General features: G+C 37.6%; 1 protein-coding gene across 1 annotated transcript; it reads left to right on the top strand.

The window, feature by feature from the left end:
* The first annotated feature begins 3,683 nt into the window (after positions 1-3,683).
* Positions 3,684-19,798, top strand: LOC124276553 (store-operated calcium entry regulator STIMATE-like). The gene is made up of 7 exons (XM_046712196.1): positions 3,684-4,115; positions 9,255-9,303; positions 10,486-10,581; positions 12,382-12,503; positions 13,336-13,448; positions 14,722-14,805; positions 15,543-19,798. The coding sequence occupies exons 1-7, from the start codon at positions 3,860-3,862 to the stop codon at positions 15,780-15,782; spliced, it is 960 nt and encodes a 319-aa protein (XP_046568152.1). The 5' UTR covers positions 3,684-3,859; the 3' UTR covers positions 15,783-19,798.
* The last annotated feature ends 255 nt before the right edge of the window (positions 19,799-20,053 follow it).

The following is a 20,053-nucleotide window of genomic DNA, read 5'->3' as shown; positions in this document are numbered from 1 at the left end:
CGAACTACGGTTATAACGAACTCGAATTTGTGGCTCCTCTGAGTTCGTTATAACAGTGGTATTTTCATTTCGGATCCTGGTACACCTATAAGGGCCATAATCCGACACAGCCCGTCCTTGGGGAACATGGACAGGTTACCAACTCCTATAAAAGTTATGTAAACTTTAATGTCAGCTCCTATATCAGGCAAGTATACCATGCAGGCATTGTTTTATTTAGGTGCTAAATGCATTAAAACATATACGTAATGATTTTCGTTCTTCCTTAAGCGGTCTAAACAAATATGGACATATTTACTGCAGTTTTAAATAGAACAATCTCTCTATTTGACCTGTGAGAACCCAGCTGCATTTCGGGGATTTGAAATGAAACCGGATTAGTGTAGCATAGGAGATAATGGAGTTATTTGCAAGTTGCAAGGACAATGAAACACTGTAACTGAGCTGGCTATTTCAAAGATTTTGGATTTAGGACAGTAATAATTAAATCTTTGTCATTTGTCGTGAAAAAACATGAATATAATGTAAATTATGCTCTACGAACAATTTAACAACTTGAGGAAAATAGAAGCTTTGGGATGGTTTGTATAAATTAGATCGGTACAGGTTGGCTAATTCAATGATTTGGGATTTAAATAATTAGGACAGAAGAATTAAATCTGTGTCTTTTGTCGTGAGGAAAGATGCATGAACTTTTTTCTTTAATGTATAATGAAAATGTTGATCCTCGAACGGTTTAACAACTTGAGGAAAATAGATGCTTTGGAAGGCTATATATAGGTATGTCGGTACAAGTTGACTATTTCACTTATTGGTGATTTAGCACAGTAAGAATTAAGGCTTTGTCGTTTGTCGTGAAAAACCATGGACCTAGATTTTCGAAGCTCTCCTAGCGTTAAGATGGTCGCCAGTGCCACCATACATTAACATTAACTTACGACTATCTTAGCTCTAAGGGGTCAGTGGGATAGCCTAGTGGTTAAAGCGTTCGCTCGTCACGCCGAAGATCCGGGTTCGATTCCCTATATGGGTACATTGTGTGAAGCCAAATGCTATTGCTGGAATATTGCTAAAAAACTCACACACTCTTAGCTCTAAGAGAGCTTCGAAAATCTAGGACCATGAATGTTTTTTGTTTTAATGCTTAATGAAAATTATGATCCACGGACGATTTTACAACAAAACAGAAGCTTTGGGGTGGTGTATTGGCATCGGTACTGCATGAAATAACGTTGTTGTTTGAGTTATTTGTGTAAACTGTGGAGCTAAAGAAAGGATACACCCATGTTTAAAGCTGGCTTCTAATCAAACATACAGGAAATGGCTGGTCGGTGGAGATATATTTAAAGGTCACATGCAACGTAAGGCACAACTTTGCAGATTCTGATACCTTTCGGTATGGACTTACCGAAACAAATATCAGAAATGCAAATTCAACTTATAAAGTTGAAAAATAACGCGATGAAAAAAAACCCACGAAATCGGAGTTCAAACGATTCACTAAATTCACCCCAGCTTGGGGTGAAAAGTGGTTTCAACAGCTGTGTTGCGCTCATAGCGCATGCGCAGTGAATAGGTTTGCGCAGCCTGGAAGCGGGATGTCCGGATTATAAGGTCGTGAGCAGGAGTAGCCTAATCAAAACAATAAGTAAATAATCTACTCGTTACATAAAAGTACCTTGTTAGGATCTAGATCTACTCAGCTGTGTGTCAACCAGTGAGGCGTTCGACATTTCAAGACGGAAAACCTTCGCTGGCGGCGAGTACTCGGTGAAGGCTTTGATGTGAGCTATTTTTTTTCTAATGTTTGGTTGATATGATATTTCACAGGCGCGAACGTTTTATATGTTATGACAAAAGATTACCGATTTTACTGTTTATATAATTTCATTTGTCTATTTCACCACACGTTCTTCTTAACGAGTCACGCAGTTCGATACTCAAAAGCAATGTCATTATTTAGCATTGACAGATTTTCTAACTGTGATATAGATATGTCCTTGTCACACACAAAACTCAATGTCTGTTTTATTGACACCTATGTGTCTGCCTGCCTGCCTGCTAATGACAATATGCAATACACAACTTCGATCACTGACCACATGCAATTTGAACACCTCTCAGGCTATACACAATAAACAAACGCATTGATTTCTGGCTCTTGCATCAGAGTTCTGTCTCTGTCACATTATGTAATTACACAGACAGGCAGGTTGATACTTGTACACATGACATGTTATGATGTCTGTTGATTGCAAAATGTTATACACAAAAAATGAGCATGTATTTACAAAAACAAACATCTCTATATACACACACACAATGAGTCGTGAGGGCATCTACTAATGAACCAGCCAATGAAAGTTTTCGTTACACTTGAGTGCACACCCACCCGCTCTGACTGGGTTCGGTATCCCGGGTGCTTCGTTTCGAGGGAAGTAAACCGAAGTACAAAATATTGCACTTTTGATTTGCGATTGTACGCTTATAATTTTGTTTATATGTTTTTTCATAATCAGCAATGTATATTATATGTCATGAATAAGTGATAATTGTGTTTTAATTATGTTTGATTTTTCGGTTGTATGCGACCTTTAAGACGCCGAGCATAGCTGGGTTAGGGAACCTTCAGTATGCAATGTTTCCGCGACAGTTTAAAGCATAGCAACGTTTTGATAAAGTTGGTCAGAGTATTTTTTCAAGTATACGCCTTCAGCACTTCTAGTATTTCACGATTATTATTACCTGTCTTTATGCATAGAAAAACATGAGGAATCCACTGTTCACTCATATATAGCACTCAAATATAATGGTTAAAGCGTTTGTTTGTCACGTCGAAGACCCGGGTTCGATTCCCCACATGGGTTCAATGTGTGAAGCCCATTTCTGGTGTCCCCCGCCGTGATATTGCTGGAATATTGCTAAAATCGACGTAAAAACTAAACTCACTCACTCACATGTTTAGACATTTTAGACAGTCGTCACGAGAATATATTTTCACAGACTGGGTGAATTAGGTTTTAAACAGTCGTCACTAGAATATTCTTTCACAGACTGGTAAGTTAATTTTTCGATTAGTATCACGGCGTGTGTTTTTAACGTGTGGGAAATCACGAAATAACGCAGGTCTTAATAAGTTGACTCAAAGATAAAAGGCCATCATACCGGGAAATATAATTAGGCAGATTATATCATTCGGTGTCTGGTACGCATAAGGGGAACAACTCTGTAAGCAAATCTGTAAGATTTAAATGACTGGCCCACCCTTGCACCCACCCTTTTTATAAACCTGTTATAAGGTATTGTTCTACATTTTTGCGTTTATGGAGAGGGTAAAGGGTAAAACTTTCGAAGTTACGTCAACGTGATGATCAAACGTCAAAATCGATTGGTTGTGACGTAACAATAATCTTTTGCCTGTAGATTGCAACAACCAAGCATATGCGAGCTGACCTGAATCACGAAATGAGAACTTCAGTCATGGTTGAAATATTTACAAGGAACGTTTTGCATTGTTTGTTAAATTGAAATAAGTATAACTTTTGAAATATATAATTTTCAAAATAAAAATTATATTTATTGTTGCTAGGCGATATTGATATAAAGACAGCTTCGCTCGGATACGATTACTGATATGTGATTTGTCGAAGGGAAGTAGCATTATTGTCACCGGAAGTGTAGAACACATCCGGTTTGTCTGCTGTCAAGAAACTGTGAACGTGTTTTGTTCACAAAAATGATATAGATCGTTGTTAAGTAAGACGAAAATGAGGTTGAATTGATGGTATTATTACATTAATCACCCAAACGGCTGTGTGCGTCTCCAAGAGGTGTTTCTATAGGCAATGGAGAAACTGCGATGGGGTTGATGGACAGTTTGACAGCCGGACAAATTGACACACGAGCAAGTGCTTTAAGCATGTCGCTGACGTCGCTCGAGTCGGACCCGGCAGCTCACAAACATGTATATGATGTGAACGTATCATCTGATCCAGAGTCTGAACCGAAATTCCCGAGCCAAAATATCCTTCATTGTTCATCTGGGGATTTGCTTGGACCGGTAGGACTCCTTGTTCAGGGGTTGTTGGCCCTCCTGGCGTTCTCGTGTTTGATTGGTAGGTATGAAGTTGCGATCGTAATGTTTGGAATGCGAAACATGCAGAAAAATACACCTCTGGGGAGTACTGCACTTTACCGGGCGCACTTTTTCAGATTAATTAGCGCTGCTGGGGTTCCCTAACCCTAACCCTAAGGATCGTAAAGGGTGGCATACGCTTACCCTAAACCCTAACCCTAAGGATCGTAAAGGGTGGCATACCTTAACCCTAAGGATCGTCACCACTGTCTCAGTCATTATGGTACTAAGTATGTACTTCATTACACATGAATCACTTTCCTCGCTAAAACATTCAATAATACTAGTGTTGTGCTCAACTTGTGTACCTTCCATATATACATCGGATATAATTTGTTGTATCCACTAGTACTAACTTACAGTGAGATACATCAACTTGTTCCTGGAGTTATATTGCTATATCTTATGTACCAAACTCCTTTCTTTTTCTATACAGGTCTTACCAGTAGTTTCACATCTATTCCTGTTCGGCCCATATTAATGATTTGACCCAGTTCATTATGACTGACTACCAGTTCATGAGATGTGGACTGAACAGGAATTGTTGTGAAACTAGCAGCAAGAAACCGATGGGTACCATTACCAAAAGAAAGATGCTAGGGTCAAGCTAGGTACAACAAATAACACACAACACTGGACAATTTTGTTTTTTCAAATTCAACCCTGGTACCTATTGATGATACCCAGATACAGAATGTCCAGAAAAAGTATCTCTATAATATTTGTCCAAGATATTTTAATGGATTAAACTTCTTTTTTATTCCCCTCACAACGTTTTGGGACCATTCCTGGTCCTTTCATCAGGTGAACTGACAGTTGAGACTATGAAACGTTGTGAGGGAAATAAAACAGAAGTTGAATCCATAAAAATATCTTGGACATCTACTTACAACTTCTAAATGCCACTAAAAGACATCTATAACACTTGTTTGTGTTGTACAGTCTCAGTTGGTGAATATCTGTTTTGAAGTAGACATTTTGGTCAAGGAGAACATTGAATTTTGAGCAACTGGGTGAATATGGTGAAAGGATTGTCGAACATCTGACTTTATCACTAACAATATCACAAATATGTACTATTATTACGCTTTGATTCGGATTGTATTTGTGTAGCCTTAGGATAAGATGGGGATTTCCTTGTATACATGAATGTGTGTGTGTGCGTGCATGTGTGTGTAAGTGTGTGACATGTGTATATGTATAAAAATAAAAGATAGAGTCCAGATATCCGATTTTGTCAAAACTCTGTTATGTATACAAGATCTTTTGCCATTCAATGGCTCTTCAGGTGTAATGAAAACATTAACCTCATTACACCTTAAGAAAGATCTTGAGTACATAAAGGAGTTTTGACAAACACAAATATCTCGATTCTATCTTTTATATACATACTGCAGATGCACCTGAGTGAGTGAGTGAGTTTAGTTTACGCCACACTCAGCAATATTCCAGCTATATGGCGGCGGTCTCGAAATAATCGAGTCTGGACCAGACAATCCAGGGATCAACAGCATGAACATCGATCTATGCAATTGGGATACAATGACATGTGTCAACCCAGTCAGCGAGCCTGACTAGTCGCCTCTCGCGACAAGCATGGGTTACTGAAGATCAGTTCTAACCCGGACCTTCACGGGTTAGATGCACCTGGAGACATGCTCATATATATATTGTCCTGATAACTGTGTGAAGAAAATGTGAAATGGAAAGTGTATGTAAACTATGATCATGTTGATTGTGGTTGTTATGAAAATATCCATGGCATACTGTCCATCATGCATGCCACCATCAACCGATGAGTTTCTTTTATATAAACAGCAATGTTCTTTTGCATCCTCTCTTACTCGCAGTACATAGTAGGATGAAACATTTTGTATGAAATGCTTCTAGTGGCTAGGGAATAAGCATCATTTACAGTTTGACACTAGAAAAACGACAACAAATAGTAGCCTTATGTTTAGAACGAATGTATATGCTTTTTGGACCTGGTCTATCAGGGATGTAGAAATGGATATTGTTTTTTTTCTCTCTCTTTCGTTTCCTTCGATGTCCTTTTATAAGTGGTATTACTATCATTTATTTTATTATTTTAATAAGTAACTCCTTTAGCCACATTTTTGTGCTGCATGCTGAAGTCCGTTATCCAGGGACAGGCAGTCACGTAATAAGTACTAGTAACCGTCACTTGGCTAGTCGCTTGTACAAGTAACAATACTTTACAACATGGTATTTTATTCATGATGGTATTTTATTCATGATGAAAAGCAGCTGACAAACCTACAAATCAGTGTTCATTCCCTGTTAATTTTGATGGGGGGTTCACTAGGAAGAAATGGCTTGTCACCATAATTTCACATGTCGAAAATACATGGAGCTTGTGTTGTTATACTGTCTATCAATACACTTATCGTGACCAGCATATGGAGAACACATTATTTGATATCTGTCCATATCCTTGCGTCAGTTGTTCACAGGATTATTACCAGTATGTTTGCTTCCAATCTGTGCTGGCATTTCTTTTCCGAGCAAAACGTGCGAATGTTCCACACTACAACAATGGGGCCTTAATTAAAATGTGTATATAGACTGGCTCCATGTTGTATATATATCTGAATATCAAATGTCTGCAATGATAATATTAATAATCATAGATCAATATGTTGTCATGGATTATTTGTTCATATATGTGTTTCTATATTTATTTGCTAGTTAATATATGTATCTGAGTTTAGCTTTCACCTGACTGAATTGACAATTGTTTTGTTAGTACTGATGCTTAAACATGAGAATAATGTCAAACACATCTGAATCTCTTTTTTGTAGCTCTACTGTTAGTGTTTTGAGCTTTGAATAGTCACTTAATCATATTAATTATGAAAAATATTAATAATATTAATGAGGCCATCTGCTACCTGTTTACAATACAAGTAGCCATAGTTGCCAATTGCTAAGTATATTATGCAGTCGTTTTGATGAGTGTGCTATCCAGGTGTAGCTGTATTTGCATAACAGTTTGAATATAAATAGATTCATGAAGTCAGCAGTTCATGTTACTAATGTTCTGTAAATATTCATTGAATACAGATCAGGAATTTGCACAGACAACACTTAGTGTTCTGCAAGCATCGTAGAGTGTCTGAAAATTTAGTGATTGTTTGATTTGTAGCTGAACATTCTTAATCAAGATACTAGGATGAGTTGTTAATTGCTTAAAAATTTAGACATGTCTTAAGGTGGAGTCACACGAGTCGGCCTGTCAAATCAATATGCCAAATTCGTCTGAGTTGTATCGTCAGAGTGATTAATCATATTCAGCAAATGGTACAAATCGGCCGTTCGTACCAGCGTCGATTATGATGTGAGTGTAGAGCCTGTGCTAGTTATTCAGCAAGTTGGATGTGGCACGGCCAATCAAATTGCATTTTGGTGTCACATGGTAAATGTTTACATACAAGCACGAAACATGTCTTTGTCTGCTTCAAAGAGATCAACACTGATATAGGCAGATTGAATCGTGTGAGAGGTAGCAAATCGATCAGTCAATATTCATTACAACCACTGAACATGTTGTACGATGTATAGAAATCAGCAGGTCGTTACGACATGCTGACCCGTAAACACTGTCAAATACTAGTGCTGGATCTTGCTTGTGTCATTATCAGTGTATAAAATAGTTTTGAAATATGGCCTGTCAAGGGACGGGCTATGTTTTATACACTGTCATTATCAATAGGCTCAGGAGACTAATCGATGTTCATAAAAAAAACCCCAAAAGACCAAGTTAAACTTTCGAAAATATATTTTTTATTGTTATGTTTGTTATATCAAGACATAAACAACTGATCCAGTTTCCTGACTCATAAAACTGCAATGTAAACCACCTACTCGCGAGCAGGAAGTACCCTTAATTGTCTTGATCATGGTATTAATCGGTTCCTGTTTTGTTTTTTCCAGTGTTATGACTGTGTCCCTTTATTGCCCACATGTATTTTGTAGTGGGTTTTACAATTACAATCGATTATTGGTCGATTACTGAGCTCTGGTTATCGATCTGCATATTCTGACATAACCAGCACTATCAAAAACACACAAAAAAGTTATCCAGTGGCACTGCTTGTAGAAGGTTCTACACCAAATAATAAATGTCTTGTTTCACAACTGAATAAGGATTTTTCGGAAACGTCATTACAGTATAATAGTCTTGTTTAAAGGTATATAACGATCGATATGAAACTGTCACCATGAAGAAGATGACATCCAGAAACATTTCGTCTACTTTGCTTTAAGATTCTGATTATTGTTGAGTGTAGTTATTCATTGATGATTGTCAATGAAATATCAACACTTCAGATATCGCGTTAACCCTATCGCGACAATATCTAGACAATATGAACTTGGCTGTTTATTTGCGTTACCAGTAGTGTTGAGAATTGGTTAAAACCACATAATTGATGACTGCTTCATTACAACCGATCAATCATCGAAAATAATTGGTTAGCGTCATTTATTAAATTTTCCTGTTTTTTTTTGTTAATGAAAAAAAAAACATAATGAAAAAACATGTAGTTCTTTGGGGTTTTTTTGTGTGGCAAATTTCACATCTTGAAAGGATTACTACTTAACTAGTATGTTAGGAACATAAAATTCCTTGAGTCTTTAAGATAAATTCAATCATGACTTGGAACAAGCTTGTAGTGGTTATGAAATGTAACTTACAAAACCAACCTTGTGAAAAATATTGTTAATGCAAAAAGTGTTCCAGAATTGTTTGTGTTTGATTATGAGAAAACATGATCGATTGCTTGATCGTTTAGTAACTGCGACCAATCTTCGATTATTTCAATTAATCGGACCACCACTAGTTACCAAGCCAGTCATTATTCTCATGTAACAGTTTCAGTATATATATAGATTCATATGGCATTCTGTTAAGTACTGGTATATATTTAAGTCAGTGTGAGTGAGTGAGTGTACTTTTACGTCGCTTTTAGCAATATCACGGCGGATCAACACCAGAAATGGGCTTCACACCCCTAAATAAGTATGAAGCTCTACTATAAGTACATAAGCTGTTCAAAATTCTTGACAGTTTGAAATGATAAATGATTTTTGTTTTCAGCCAAGCGTTACTGCGAACCAAAGCATGCAAGGCGGCCTTGGAGGATATGGTAAGGTCTTTTTGATCAGATTTAGTTTGAATTGTGTTGTAATGATTACATGGAGTTTGGAGTGAGTGAGTGAGTTTAGTTTTACGCCGCACTCAGCAATATTCCAGCTATATGGCGGCGGTCTGTAAATAATCGAGTCTGGACCAGACAATCCAGTGATCAACAGCATGAGCATCGATCTGCAGAATTGGGAACTGATGACATGTCAACAAAGTCAGCAAGCCTGACCACACGATCCCATTAGTCGCCTCTTTCGACAAGCATGGGTTACTGAAGATCCATTCTAACCTGGACCTTCACGGGTTGGATTTTGGAAGGGTGATGACACAATGTTACATAATCAAAGTATGATGCGGTCCTAAAACAAATCCCACTGGCCAATTTCAATCCTCTTGTCTTCATTGTGTCATCAGATAACAACTGCAGAGATTGGTGCTCTTAATGTTAATCACAGGTGAGGCTTATCCTCCATTTACCTACATCGGAGCCCTGTAGTTATGATAATCCTGTGTTACTAACAACACGGAAATCTAAGGTAGAAGTAAAGCGGACCAAACATTGCCAGATTGGTGCTCTTAATGTTAATCACTGGTCAGACTTATCCTCCATTATTTACAGATCACAGTTATATTGTTGTAATACTCCTGTTTTTTTGTTCAACATCAAACAAATCTTAGGTAGAAGGTGACACTTTGATCATGAGGCAGAGTCTGGTACAAATACAACCGCTTCTGTGGTGTACTGGTTAGAGCGTCCGCCCGGAGAGCGGAAAGTCGCAGGTTTGATCCCTGACTGCGTCATACCAAAACACGTTAAAATATGGTACTTGTTGGTCCCTGCCTGGCGCTCGGCATTAATGGGTACAAAAAGGACTGGTCGGCTCGGAGTCAGTATAATGTGTCTGAGTGGGGTATTCATTCTTCACTGTGGCGTGGTATCTCAGTGGGCTAGCACTATAAAACCAGCTTCAGTCTGGGCTAGTACACGCAGCCACACATACACATACACACGCATGCACGTCGTCATATGTGCAAAATATTCTCAAGCACGATGTTCAACCCAATTTCACCTCACCTGGTACAAATACAGTGTGTTTTATTACATGCCTAAACAGGCAGTAGTTGTGATATTTGTTTGGATTGTTGTTTCATTCTTCTATGTAATTCTTTCTTCTATTTGCAGGTTTTATGACACCTCCAAGCAAGGATTTGGTGCAGCTGTTCTCCACTTTGCAAACGTCTTCCTAGCAGATATGTTCCAGGATGACCCGTGTACATGGTACTTATCTTTCAGTTCAACTCCTTTGTCATTGTTTAGCCTGGATTGTACAGTTGCCAGTGAAAGTATCTAAATGAATGATTGTTATATTAGAATTACATTAGGCAATGGCAGCAGCTTCATTCCCACTGACCCCCATCCCTCGCCCGAATCCACTGCCCATCCCTGCCCACAACTCTTACCCCTGCCACCAATCACCACCTATACCCTCAATCCCCACCCCAGCCCTCAGACCCCAGCCCCAATCCACTGCCCATCCCTGCCCTCAACTCTTACCCCCAGCACTAATCACCACCTATACCCTCAATCCCCACCCCTTCCCTCAGTCCCCAGCCCAAATCCACTCCCCACCCCAATCCTCACTAGTAATCCTTCCATCAATCCCCATCCCATCCTCGATTATCTCCAGGGTATACGTTCAGATAAATCTCCACTGTACCCTGGATGCATCTACAGCTTGAGCCGATGATTTTATTACCTCCCTTGGTTAGCTTTTTATCCAAGCAGGTGTCTACGCTGGGAAGTTGAGAGTACCAATCACAACTCACTTTCACTTTTTAAATTATCTGACCAATTAAACTTGGCAACACAATGATATATTGTTGCAGAGGTACTCTGAAAGAGGAAGAAGGAGTTCTTGCATATATTACTTTAAGGTTTCACACCTGTCAATTTGTCTGTATGTTTTCCCCCCAAATCTGAGTCGCACTGCGAACAAACTTTCGCGTCTGCGACCGCTATCTTTGTTGACACTGGCAAGCTTGGTTGTAATGGCGGCTTATCTGATTGGCTACTGTGAGAATGCGGAGCCAGCAAAGGGAGGTAAAAAAATCGACTCGAACTGTAGATGCATCCAGGATATAGTGGAGATTTATCGGAACGTATACCCTCGAGATTATCGAGGATGTCCTCATCCCGACCTTCAAACCCTATCCCTACTGTTGTTGGATTTGAAATTAAAATATGTCTGCTTGTTGTAGAATTTCAAAATGACAAGAGATGTTTCCTGCTGTGCCACTTTCATCATTGATGTAGATAGACTGTCTGTAACATTAATAACTTTGTGGACTATTGAAAACATGAAGTATATATGAAGATCCAAAATTTTATAGGCTGGTCCAATGTTAAATGTAGGATTTCCAAACTAACTTCGTTTCCATGCTATAGTGGATTGAGCATTTGAGCAGAGAGAGTGACAGGAAAGGTGGTAGTTTGATCCATGTCATACTGAAAGATGGCAGAAGTAAGCACTTGTTACACTACCTTTGACATTAAGGAGCCGAAACAAGGAAGGAGCTCAATGTCAGTTTTGTATAAAAGGCGGTGGGGTAGCCTAGTGGTTAAAGCGTTCACTCGTCACGCCGAAGACCCGGGTTCAATTCCCCACATGGGTACAATGTGTGAAGCCCATTTCTGGTGTCCCCCTGCCGTGATATAGCTGGAATATTGTTAAAAGCGGCGTAAAACTGAACTCACTCACTCACTCACTTTTGTATAAATTGCACTATCATACGTTATCAAATTCAAAGTTCTGTGCAGTAAAGTCAAAACACATATGCATGTAGATGGCATTTCAGGTTTGGGAAACAAGAAGGAGCTTGAAATTTGACATTTTATCTACAGCCCTGAGATGTTGTTATAAAGAATCAAGTAGTTGTTACCCAATGACAGGTTGGCTTTATGAAGGTTAGGATGCTATGAAACATGTTAACTTCAAGTCTTGTTTACAATCAAAATAAAATTTGGGAATAAACATTGCTATGGTTTAAATAACTTTCAATATAATCTGTTTTCTTGCAGGTATTTTATCAGTTTTCTTCTGGATTCAACAGTTGGGATCCTCATCATCTATTTAGGCTTGAAACTCACCCAGATAATTGTCAGGAGAAACAAGCTGGCCACATTATACTTTGGGGAGTATGGTAAGATTATTGGACTACTTCTGCTGTCTACTGTCTTGTAGATGCTACTGTTATAAAAAAAAATAAATATCTAGATTAATGTCAAATTCCTCATCAATATATTTTTGGGGGGCGGTGGGGTAGCCTAGTGGTTAAAGCGTTGGCTCGTCACGCCGAAAACCCAGGTTCGAATCCCCACATGGGTACAATGTGTGAAGCCCATTTCTGGTGTCCCCTGCCGTGATGTTGCTAAAAGCGGTGTAAAACCAAACTCAGTCAGTCATCAATATATTCAAAGGAAACACATCACTTGATGACAGGCATATTCGCCATCAGAGTTGTGTCCCTTTGCTGTAAGGATTTGGGCCCACTTGCATTTAAGAGAGCTGGTAAGATCGCTTTGTGAAAATTGACCCTGTTGTTTGGAGTGCAAAGGTTGCTAATATTTCAAGAACAAGTTAAAGAAAGACCCATCTCTAAATCAGATAGAAACATATCCTATGTGTTGGATTTTAATTTTTATATATATATCTGTATTTTTATCTATATTTATATATCACCCACCTAAAGAAGGAGCAAGAACTAGACCAAGAGCGTCTTGAGAATCAAATAAAGAAGTTGTTATCCATATATTTGTTTTGTATTGTCTATATTTTCATTTTTAATTTGTGTAAATTGAACTACATGTAATTCAGAATCATTCCATTTTCTGACCAGCCAGTGTTCATTGTTGCTGATTACATGTGTAAGGTGATGTATAGAAACCGATAGTTTGTAATAGCCTTAGGACAGCATATGCCTACTTCCTGGTAGCTTGTTGGTTCTACTGTAGTTCCTGGATGTTGTATTACAGGCGATCCTCCCCAATGCAATGCGTGGGTGGGGCAGTGTGGCCTCTACATCCTGGTGATGATTGTGGAGAAGATCCTCGTCACACTGCTCGTTCTCTTCAAGTTCTGGACACAAGTGAGTTGCTGTTAATGCTACATCTCATTCTGTGATAAAGTCTTTGAGCCATTTCAAAATGAGAATGGTTGCTGGTGTTGACTTTCTAATGTGTGGGGTGGTACCATGGGGTAAAATTTGTTTGTCATGCGAAAAGGTTTCTCTTGTTTCTCATATGGGTATAATTTTTTAAACCCATTTCTTGTGTGCTCTGATTTTGGTGGAATATTGCTGAAAGTCACACACTTTTGATTTTAGGAATGCAGTTGAGTTAGAAATTCAGCTGTTTCCAATTGTCAAACTCAATTTGAAATTTGAGTTAAAACTTAAGTTTGTTTCGAGAAATCGCAGCCAAGTCTAGTAAAATGTCATCATGGCTTGTAGGATGATACTAGTCCATAACTAAGTCTGTAACATAGTTGAAATGATTCTAAAATACATATTCAAGCGAGTAGACTTCAGGTGCTCCAGCGTAGTGTCTAAGGCAGGACAGTTTCCTGTGCAGAGTTATGTACCTTAGTAATAGCTTGCGGACTCATGCTAGTACTTTATAAGGGTATATACAGACTGTCACAGGTCATGGTGAATAGTGAGGCAAGGCCATGGCCTTTGTTCTTGCTTCAGTACATTTATATCCCAATAAAATACTGGCACAAGTTCTCATTCTTAGAGAACAGGGAAATACTTGAGATCGTGAACTAACTGCTTCACAAACTCAATTATTCACATTCAAAACAAATTGCACAATTTTCTTTAATCTGTAGCCTACCAGCAAGACTGGTTATATTCTATAACAGACTAGATTGTATATACATATCTGAAATATTGCTGAGTGCGACATTGAACAACAAACAAACAAATGCACTCATTTAGCTGACAGCCTCTGATGCAGCCTGTATTTCACTGGTTTGAATATTTCCTATTGAAATCAACTACTGTGCTTTCTTTAAAGGATTAAAAAATTTTTGGCCATTCTTCTCTATTTTTTCCAAATGAAAGTTTATATTTACACTAAAGGTTATCGAAATATATTGATGAAAATTGTTGGTTTTTGAATTGTATGAACTTAATATCTTTTACAATTTTTCAAAGTGTAGGAATTACCCATGAAATACCAATTCTTCGTAAAATAGCTATAACTGACTGATTATATTGCATGTTTGCTGAAGGTTAATTTTTTATAAACAAATTCATAATGGAAAACATACATTAATTGAATTAATTGTCTGCAAACTTCAATATCTTGTCTTTCTCACTAGTTTGACTGTTTACAATATGTTGCCCTTGCTTCCAGGTAAGGGCTTTCATTATGTCTCCAATTAAAAACCCAACACTGGAGCTGGTGCTGGTCATGTTCTTGGTGCCGCTAGTAGTCAACGTAAGTAGCACACGTGACAGTATGAGTTCTGGGAGAAAGTAGCTCTTTAACAAACCTATACTTGTCGCAAGAAGTTTCTAACAGGATTTGTTGATCACTGTATCTAACTTGTAAGTTGCATGTCATCTGTTTTTTAAGTGAGTGAGTTTAGTTTTACACCGCACTCAGCAATATTCCAGCTATATGGCGGCGGTCTGTAAATAATCGAGTCTGGACCAGACAATCCAGTGATCAACAGCATGAGCATCGATCTGCGTGATTGGGAACCGATGACATATGTCAACCAAGTCCGCGAGCCTGACCACCCGAGCCCGTTAGTCGCCTCTTACGACAAGCATGGGTTACTGAAGGTTCATTCTAACCCGGACCCTCACGGGTCATCTATGTTTAAGTATGTAGATCGATGCTCATGATGTCAGTCACTGGATTATGTTGTTGCGACTTGATTATTTACAGACTGCCATCGTATACCTGGAATATCGCATAGTGTGGTTTTAACATAGGAAAAAAAATGAAAAATGTAACATGTAGTTTTGGTAGATGGTAATGTTCTTTTCTATAAATAACATCCCCAAAAAACTGGAAAAATGAAAAAAAATAACACATGTTGTTTTGATAGATGGTGACATAAATAACATCTGAAAGAAAGGAAAAATTTGAAAAAACCCATTTTAATTTAACAGATGGTGACTCTCTTCTCTATTAAAATAATATTTTTTTAATATTTTTTTTTTCAGGCTTTCATTTTCTGGATTGTGGACAACTTTCTGAAGCAAAGCATTCAGAACACCAAGCATGTGTATGTGAACAGTGACGAAACATCTGTGAAATATTTCAAAGGATCAGAGCGAGTACGCTGCTACAACCGCATAGAAAAAGCTGAAGACTTTGAGTCGGACATGTTGTTATCAACAGATGAGGACGGGGATACGAGACAGCGATCTTTGGACAGCTCTATTAGCCTGCTTCCAACATGAGTCCGTCGGTGTGTTACGTAAAATGGAGTTATTTGTTGGAACTTCGGACAAGAAATATATTTCCCCAGATTTTCAAATAACGGCTTGATAATTTATTTTTAAAAGATCTCAGATCTATTACTGTGAAGTCCAGTATACAGAGATATACAGCAAGATCTTGGTGGTGTATAATGGTTCTAAAACTAAGACTGGAAGCGTTTTGGTAGAGATCACGGGAAATGCTGAACCACTTTAGTATATTTGTTTTGTTTGTAAACTTGAGCCAGATCGAGTATCAGTATGAATGTTTTCAAAGGTTAGTGTTCCAGTGAGGCAACAGATATTAATTACAAAATATGTATTGAGACCATCTACCATTTGTTAATTATGATAACCATATTGTATGATGTCAGGACATTCTCTTGTTTAAGAATGATATGGTTAATTTGAGAAAAATCAATAAATATATTCCTGGCTCTTTAAAAACAAGTTCAAAGCAGCCTGATAATGAATTTTTAATGGCCTTAGCCTTAATGGCTCCAGCTGATGGCTCACTGGATGTAACATTATTTGTGATTGTAAAGTATAACCACAAAATGATTATGACATAGCTCCCCAATGTACTTTCAATACTGATGAAGTATATATCATGTTATACCAGTTATATATCTACATTATATATATGAGAGCATGCAAACTTGTCACTTACACATCTTGTTTGATATTAGAAAATAATTTGTTGGCAATTGTGTTTGCTTTTTTGCAAAAATGTGTACTGCACAAACTGCTCTGGCTAGGAAACCATATTTTAGTTACATATTTAAAGTTGCAAACATTCACTCTGCAGGCTTGTTTATGTACTGTATTTGATGTAAAGCTGCCCTGTTCCAGTAAGCACTGAAGAAATATTTCTATAAGTAAGCTTTAACAGCACCCTATCTGAGACCAAAACTTTACATGTTTGTCCATATTTTTTTGTCTTTATTATGGATATATAGTACTGAAAGCTGAGAGCACAAGGGTTATAATTTGCTATATAAGGCCAGACCAATTTTGTTTCTTGTTTAACAGATTTTTGTCCTCAGAAAACCTAAAGGCAGGAGGGATAAAAATAAAAATAAAATCACCATTCAAAGTAATAATCCTTCTAAATACTCGAAGCATTGGAGCAAAAAACAATCTAAAAAATATTTCTTGTAAGTTTACATTTTTGGAGCGTGGAAAATAGGCAAAAAAATTTAGCGTGAAAAATTAATATTTTTATTTTTTATGTTATTCTTGAAAAAATACGACAGGCATATCCGTAAAACAAGAAATAAAATTGGTCTGCCCTAATTACTGAAAACATGTGGACGAGGTTTGTTCACTACGGCGCCGTCTCTAGTATAACTCAGTAATGGATTAATGACCTTAACCTTTGTCAATTCTTTTAGTGCCAATGGTGCTGTTTCCGGCAAATACTATATCTGATTTTTTTTGTGTGTGGTATGACCACATGGCGCAGAGACATTGTGTGAAATATGAAGCCACATTTATGTATATTTTTATGAAGTATATGAACATTTCATTTAAAATACCATGATGATTGTCTTTTGAAATTTTTTTTGCATGAAAGGTGATAATGTGTATTTAAATCATTTTTAATCAAAATGTGAATAATTTTTTTGTCATTCGTGTTTTAAGTTAAATTCAACTGCTGTTAACAAGTCAACGAAGCTTTAATATCAAAATTGGAAACTCTATAACCTTACTTTGGTCATGCTCAACATTTATCCAATGTAGAAAGCTGTGAAATCCACAAATCAGTTTTGTCTTCCGTGTTGAAAGTGCCCTCAGGGAAAACCATTCAACAGTGAAGGTCTCCACAGAAGGCAGTGACGTATTGAAACTATGATAGCTTGGAGATGGTATTGTATATTTTAGCTAGGAATTGTAATTTGACCACTGAACCATGTACAGTGAAAGACTGGACTGGGAAGACTTTATTTTAGGGGTAGTTCACTTGTAAGATTCAGGCAGTGGGTTTGTGATGAAATGACAGTATTTGTTTTTGATATAATTATTAAAATTTTGAACATTATTTAGGGACAGGTCATTTATTGTAGGGGATGGGGGGGAGGGGGGATGTAATGAAAAATGGTACATGTGTTTTGTGAGTGAGTGAGTGGAAATGAACATTATTCATTATTTAGGACTGGTCATTTCTTATAATGATAAATGGTACATGTTTTTTGAGTGAGTGAGTGAAAATGGTTTTACGCCGCTGTTAGCAATATTCCTGCAATACTCCGGCTAGGGACGCTAGAAACAGGATTCACGTTGTACCAGTGTGGGGAATTGACAAGCGAATGCTTTAACCACAAGACTACCCCACCCTATTTTTTTTGTGTGTGTGTGTGTTCGTATGATAGGGATGGGGACGAAGGGAGGGAATTTCACCCTCTGCTTACAATAAATGACCAGTCACGGAACTTAAATATAATTTCACAAATCAACACAGGTAATAGATTAAACTGAATATGTCGATGTGATTATTTCAAAAAGGCCAGACCACTTATTTTGACTTGTTTAGTATATCTATGGTGTAACTTTAGATTGGGCGTAAAAATATTTTAATTCTTTTAGCGCATTTATATAATGCCGATTTTTTAAACTCTAAATGAAACTTTCATAATCAACTGTCATTTCTGAAAAATAGTGACATTCAAATTTTAGTTAAATAATCACAAATTAAGTTTTATTTTTGGATTGTAAAAATAAGAAGTGAATAAAAAAATAATTCTTTTTGCATCCCATCATGCAGGCTGAAAGGTACAAATTGGACTGGTCTTTGGTCTTTAAAACTAATCAAGTTTTCTGAGTTTGTGTTGGGGGGAGAAGTTAGTTAGCAGATTGTGTGTTTTGGTTGAGGAGGGCCACATCTTGTGATATATATCTTCATTGATGGTTGCACGACGTCATGGTCATGTACAGTCCTGTTTTCTGTTTGTTTCTTTTTTAACTTCACGGAAGAATTCCATATTCTGAAAACAGTGTACAGTGTTTGGTGATATTTATGAAGAGGTCCAGAGATGTAAATAGTACACCAGATTATTTTTGATGAATATACAAAATGTCCCGTAGTCCTGTGTCCATGTTGAGTCCAGTATTGTGTTTTGTGCAGAAGTTGTTTTTGCCAGTATACTTTCTGAGAACCCAATCCATTACGATGGTAAGAGTCGACCAATGGGATCGGGTGGTTGGGCTTGGTTGACATGTCATCGTATCCCAATTGCGGCGGTCGATGCTCATGATGTTGATCACTGGATTGTCGGTCTAGACTTGCTTATTTACAGACCACCGCCATATAGCTGGAATATTGCTGAGCACGGCGTTAAACAATAAACCGACCAACCCTTACGATGCCATGAAATGGACAGTGAAAATAATTTCCATCTTAATTGTAATCAAATTTTGTGACAATTTCAAACTCATTTAAATCAGATATTTTATTCTGATACAGTCTTTGTGTGACAATCGACACACCTACAGAAAGTCACATCAGACCAACTCCCTGATCAACACAATCATTGTTGAGGCTTTGAAATTCTCAACACAAGTGAAAAAAGAATTCAGAACAGCATATCCAATATTCAGGTCTCAAAAATAACCTTCAGTGACCTTTCGCGAAAGAACCGGTACATAATGAATGCCACTTCATTTATCATGGACATTGTATACACATTGTATCTGAGCTACATCATTTGGATGTTACCATGGTGATCCTTTTCGGAAATGGACCAAGGACGCATAAAAGGGAGTACTCTTGAAGGAATGTTTGTGACCTGTGTGAGTCTTGTTTGTTGAAATTGAAATATCAGAAACGAAAAGTGAACCCAGATAATTTCATAAAGCTGATATCTGATTGGCTGAAGAACCCACACCTCTCTTCAACTGCATTGAGCAGTCAGCATCTGCTCATGGTCTACGATCTGCAGAGGTATCCCAAGGTTTTCACACTAAGAGGTTTCAAATTGGAATAAATGATCTGATTTTAATGAGATTGTTTTCAGTTTTCGTGTAAAAGATTTAACTTTTAATGAGTAAAGTGACATCAGCGTTTTTTAAGGTGCCACAGTTTGATGTCGAGTCAAATCTTTTTACCATGGGTTCAAATCAAGGTTTGTCCTGATTATATTTCTAGATTTGTCAACACCATATCGGAGATTGTGGATTTCGCTGAAGAGGTAAATGTTTAAGATTTGCATCACTTCAGGCTTTTCTCCCACATCAAGCACCCGTGAAGATCCGGG

This window comes from Haliotis rubra, unplaced genomic scaffold, assembly GCF_003918875.1.
Source record: "Haliotis rubra isolate DU_JTF1 unplaced genomic scaffold, ASM391887v1 Scf21, whole genome shotgun sequence".
In the NCBI taxonomy this organism is placed as follows: Eukaryota; Metazoa; Mollusca; class Gastropoda; order Lepetellida; family Haliotidae; genus Haliotis; species Haliotis rubra.
Note: the sequence above shows the minus strand (reverse complement) of the source record. Positions and strands in the feature narration are given on the sequence as shown.

Excerpts from the sequence above, each read along its gene's own strand:
- LOC124276553 (XM_046712196.1), top strand. The coding sequence starts at position 3,860 with ATGGGGTTGATGGACAGTTTGACAGCCGGACAAATTGACACACGAGCA. Across the intron at positions 10,582-12,381 it reads CAGGATGACCCGTGTACATG|GTATTTTATCAGTTTTCTTC; the intron begins GTACTTATCTTT and ends GTTTTCTTGCAG. Across the intron at positions 14,806-15,542 it reads TGGTGCCGCTAGTAGTCAAC|GCTTTCATTTTCTGGATTGT; the intron begins GTAAGTAGCACA and ends TTTTTTTTTCAG.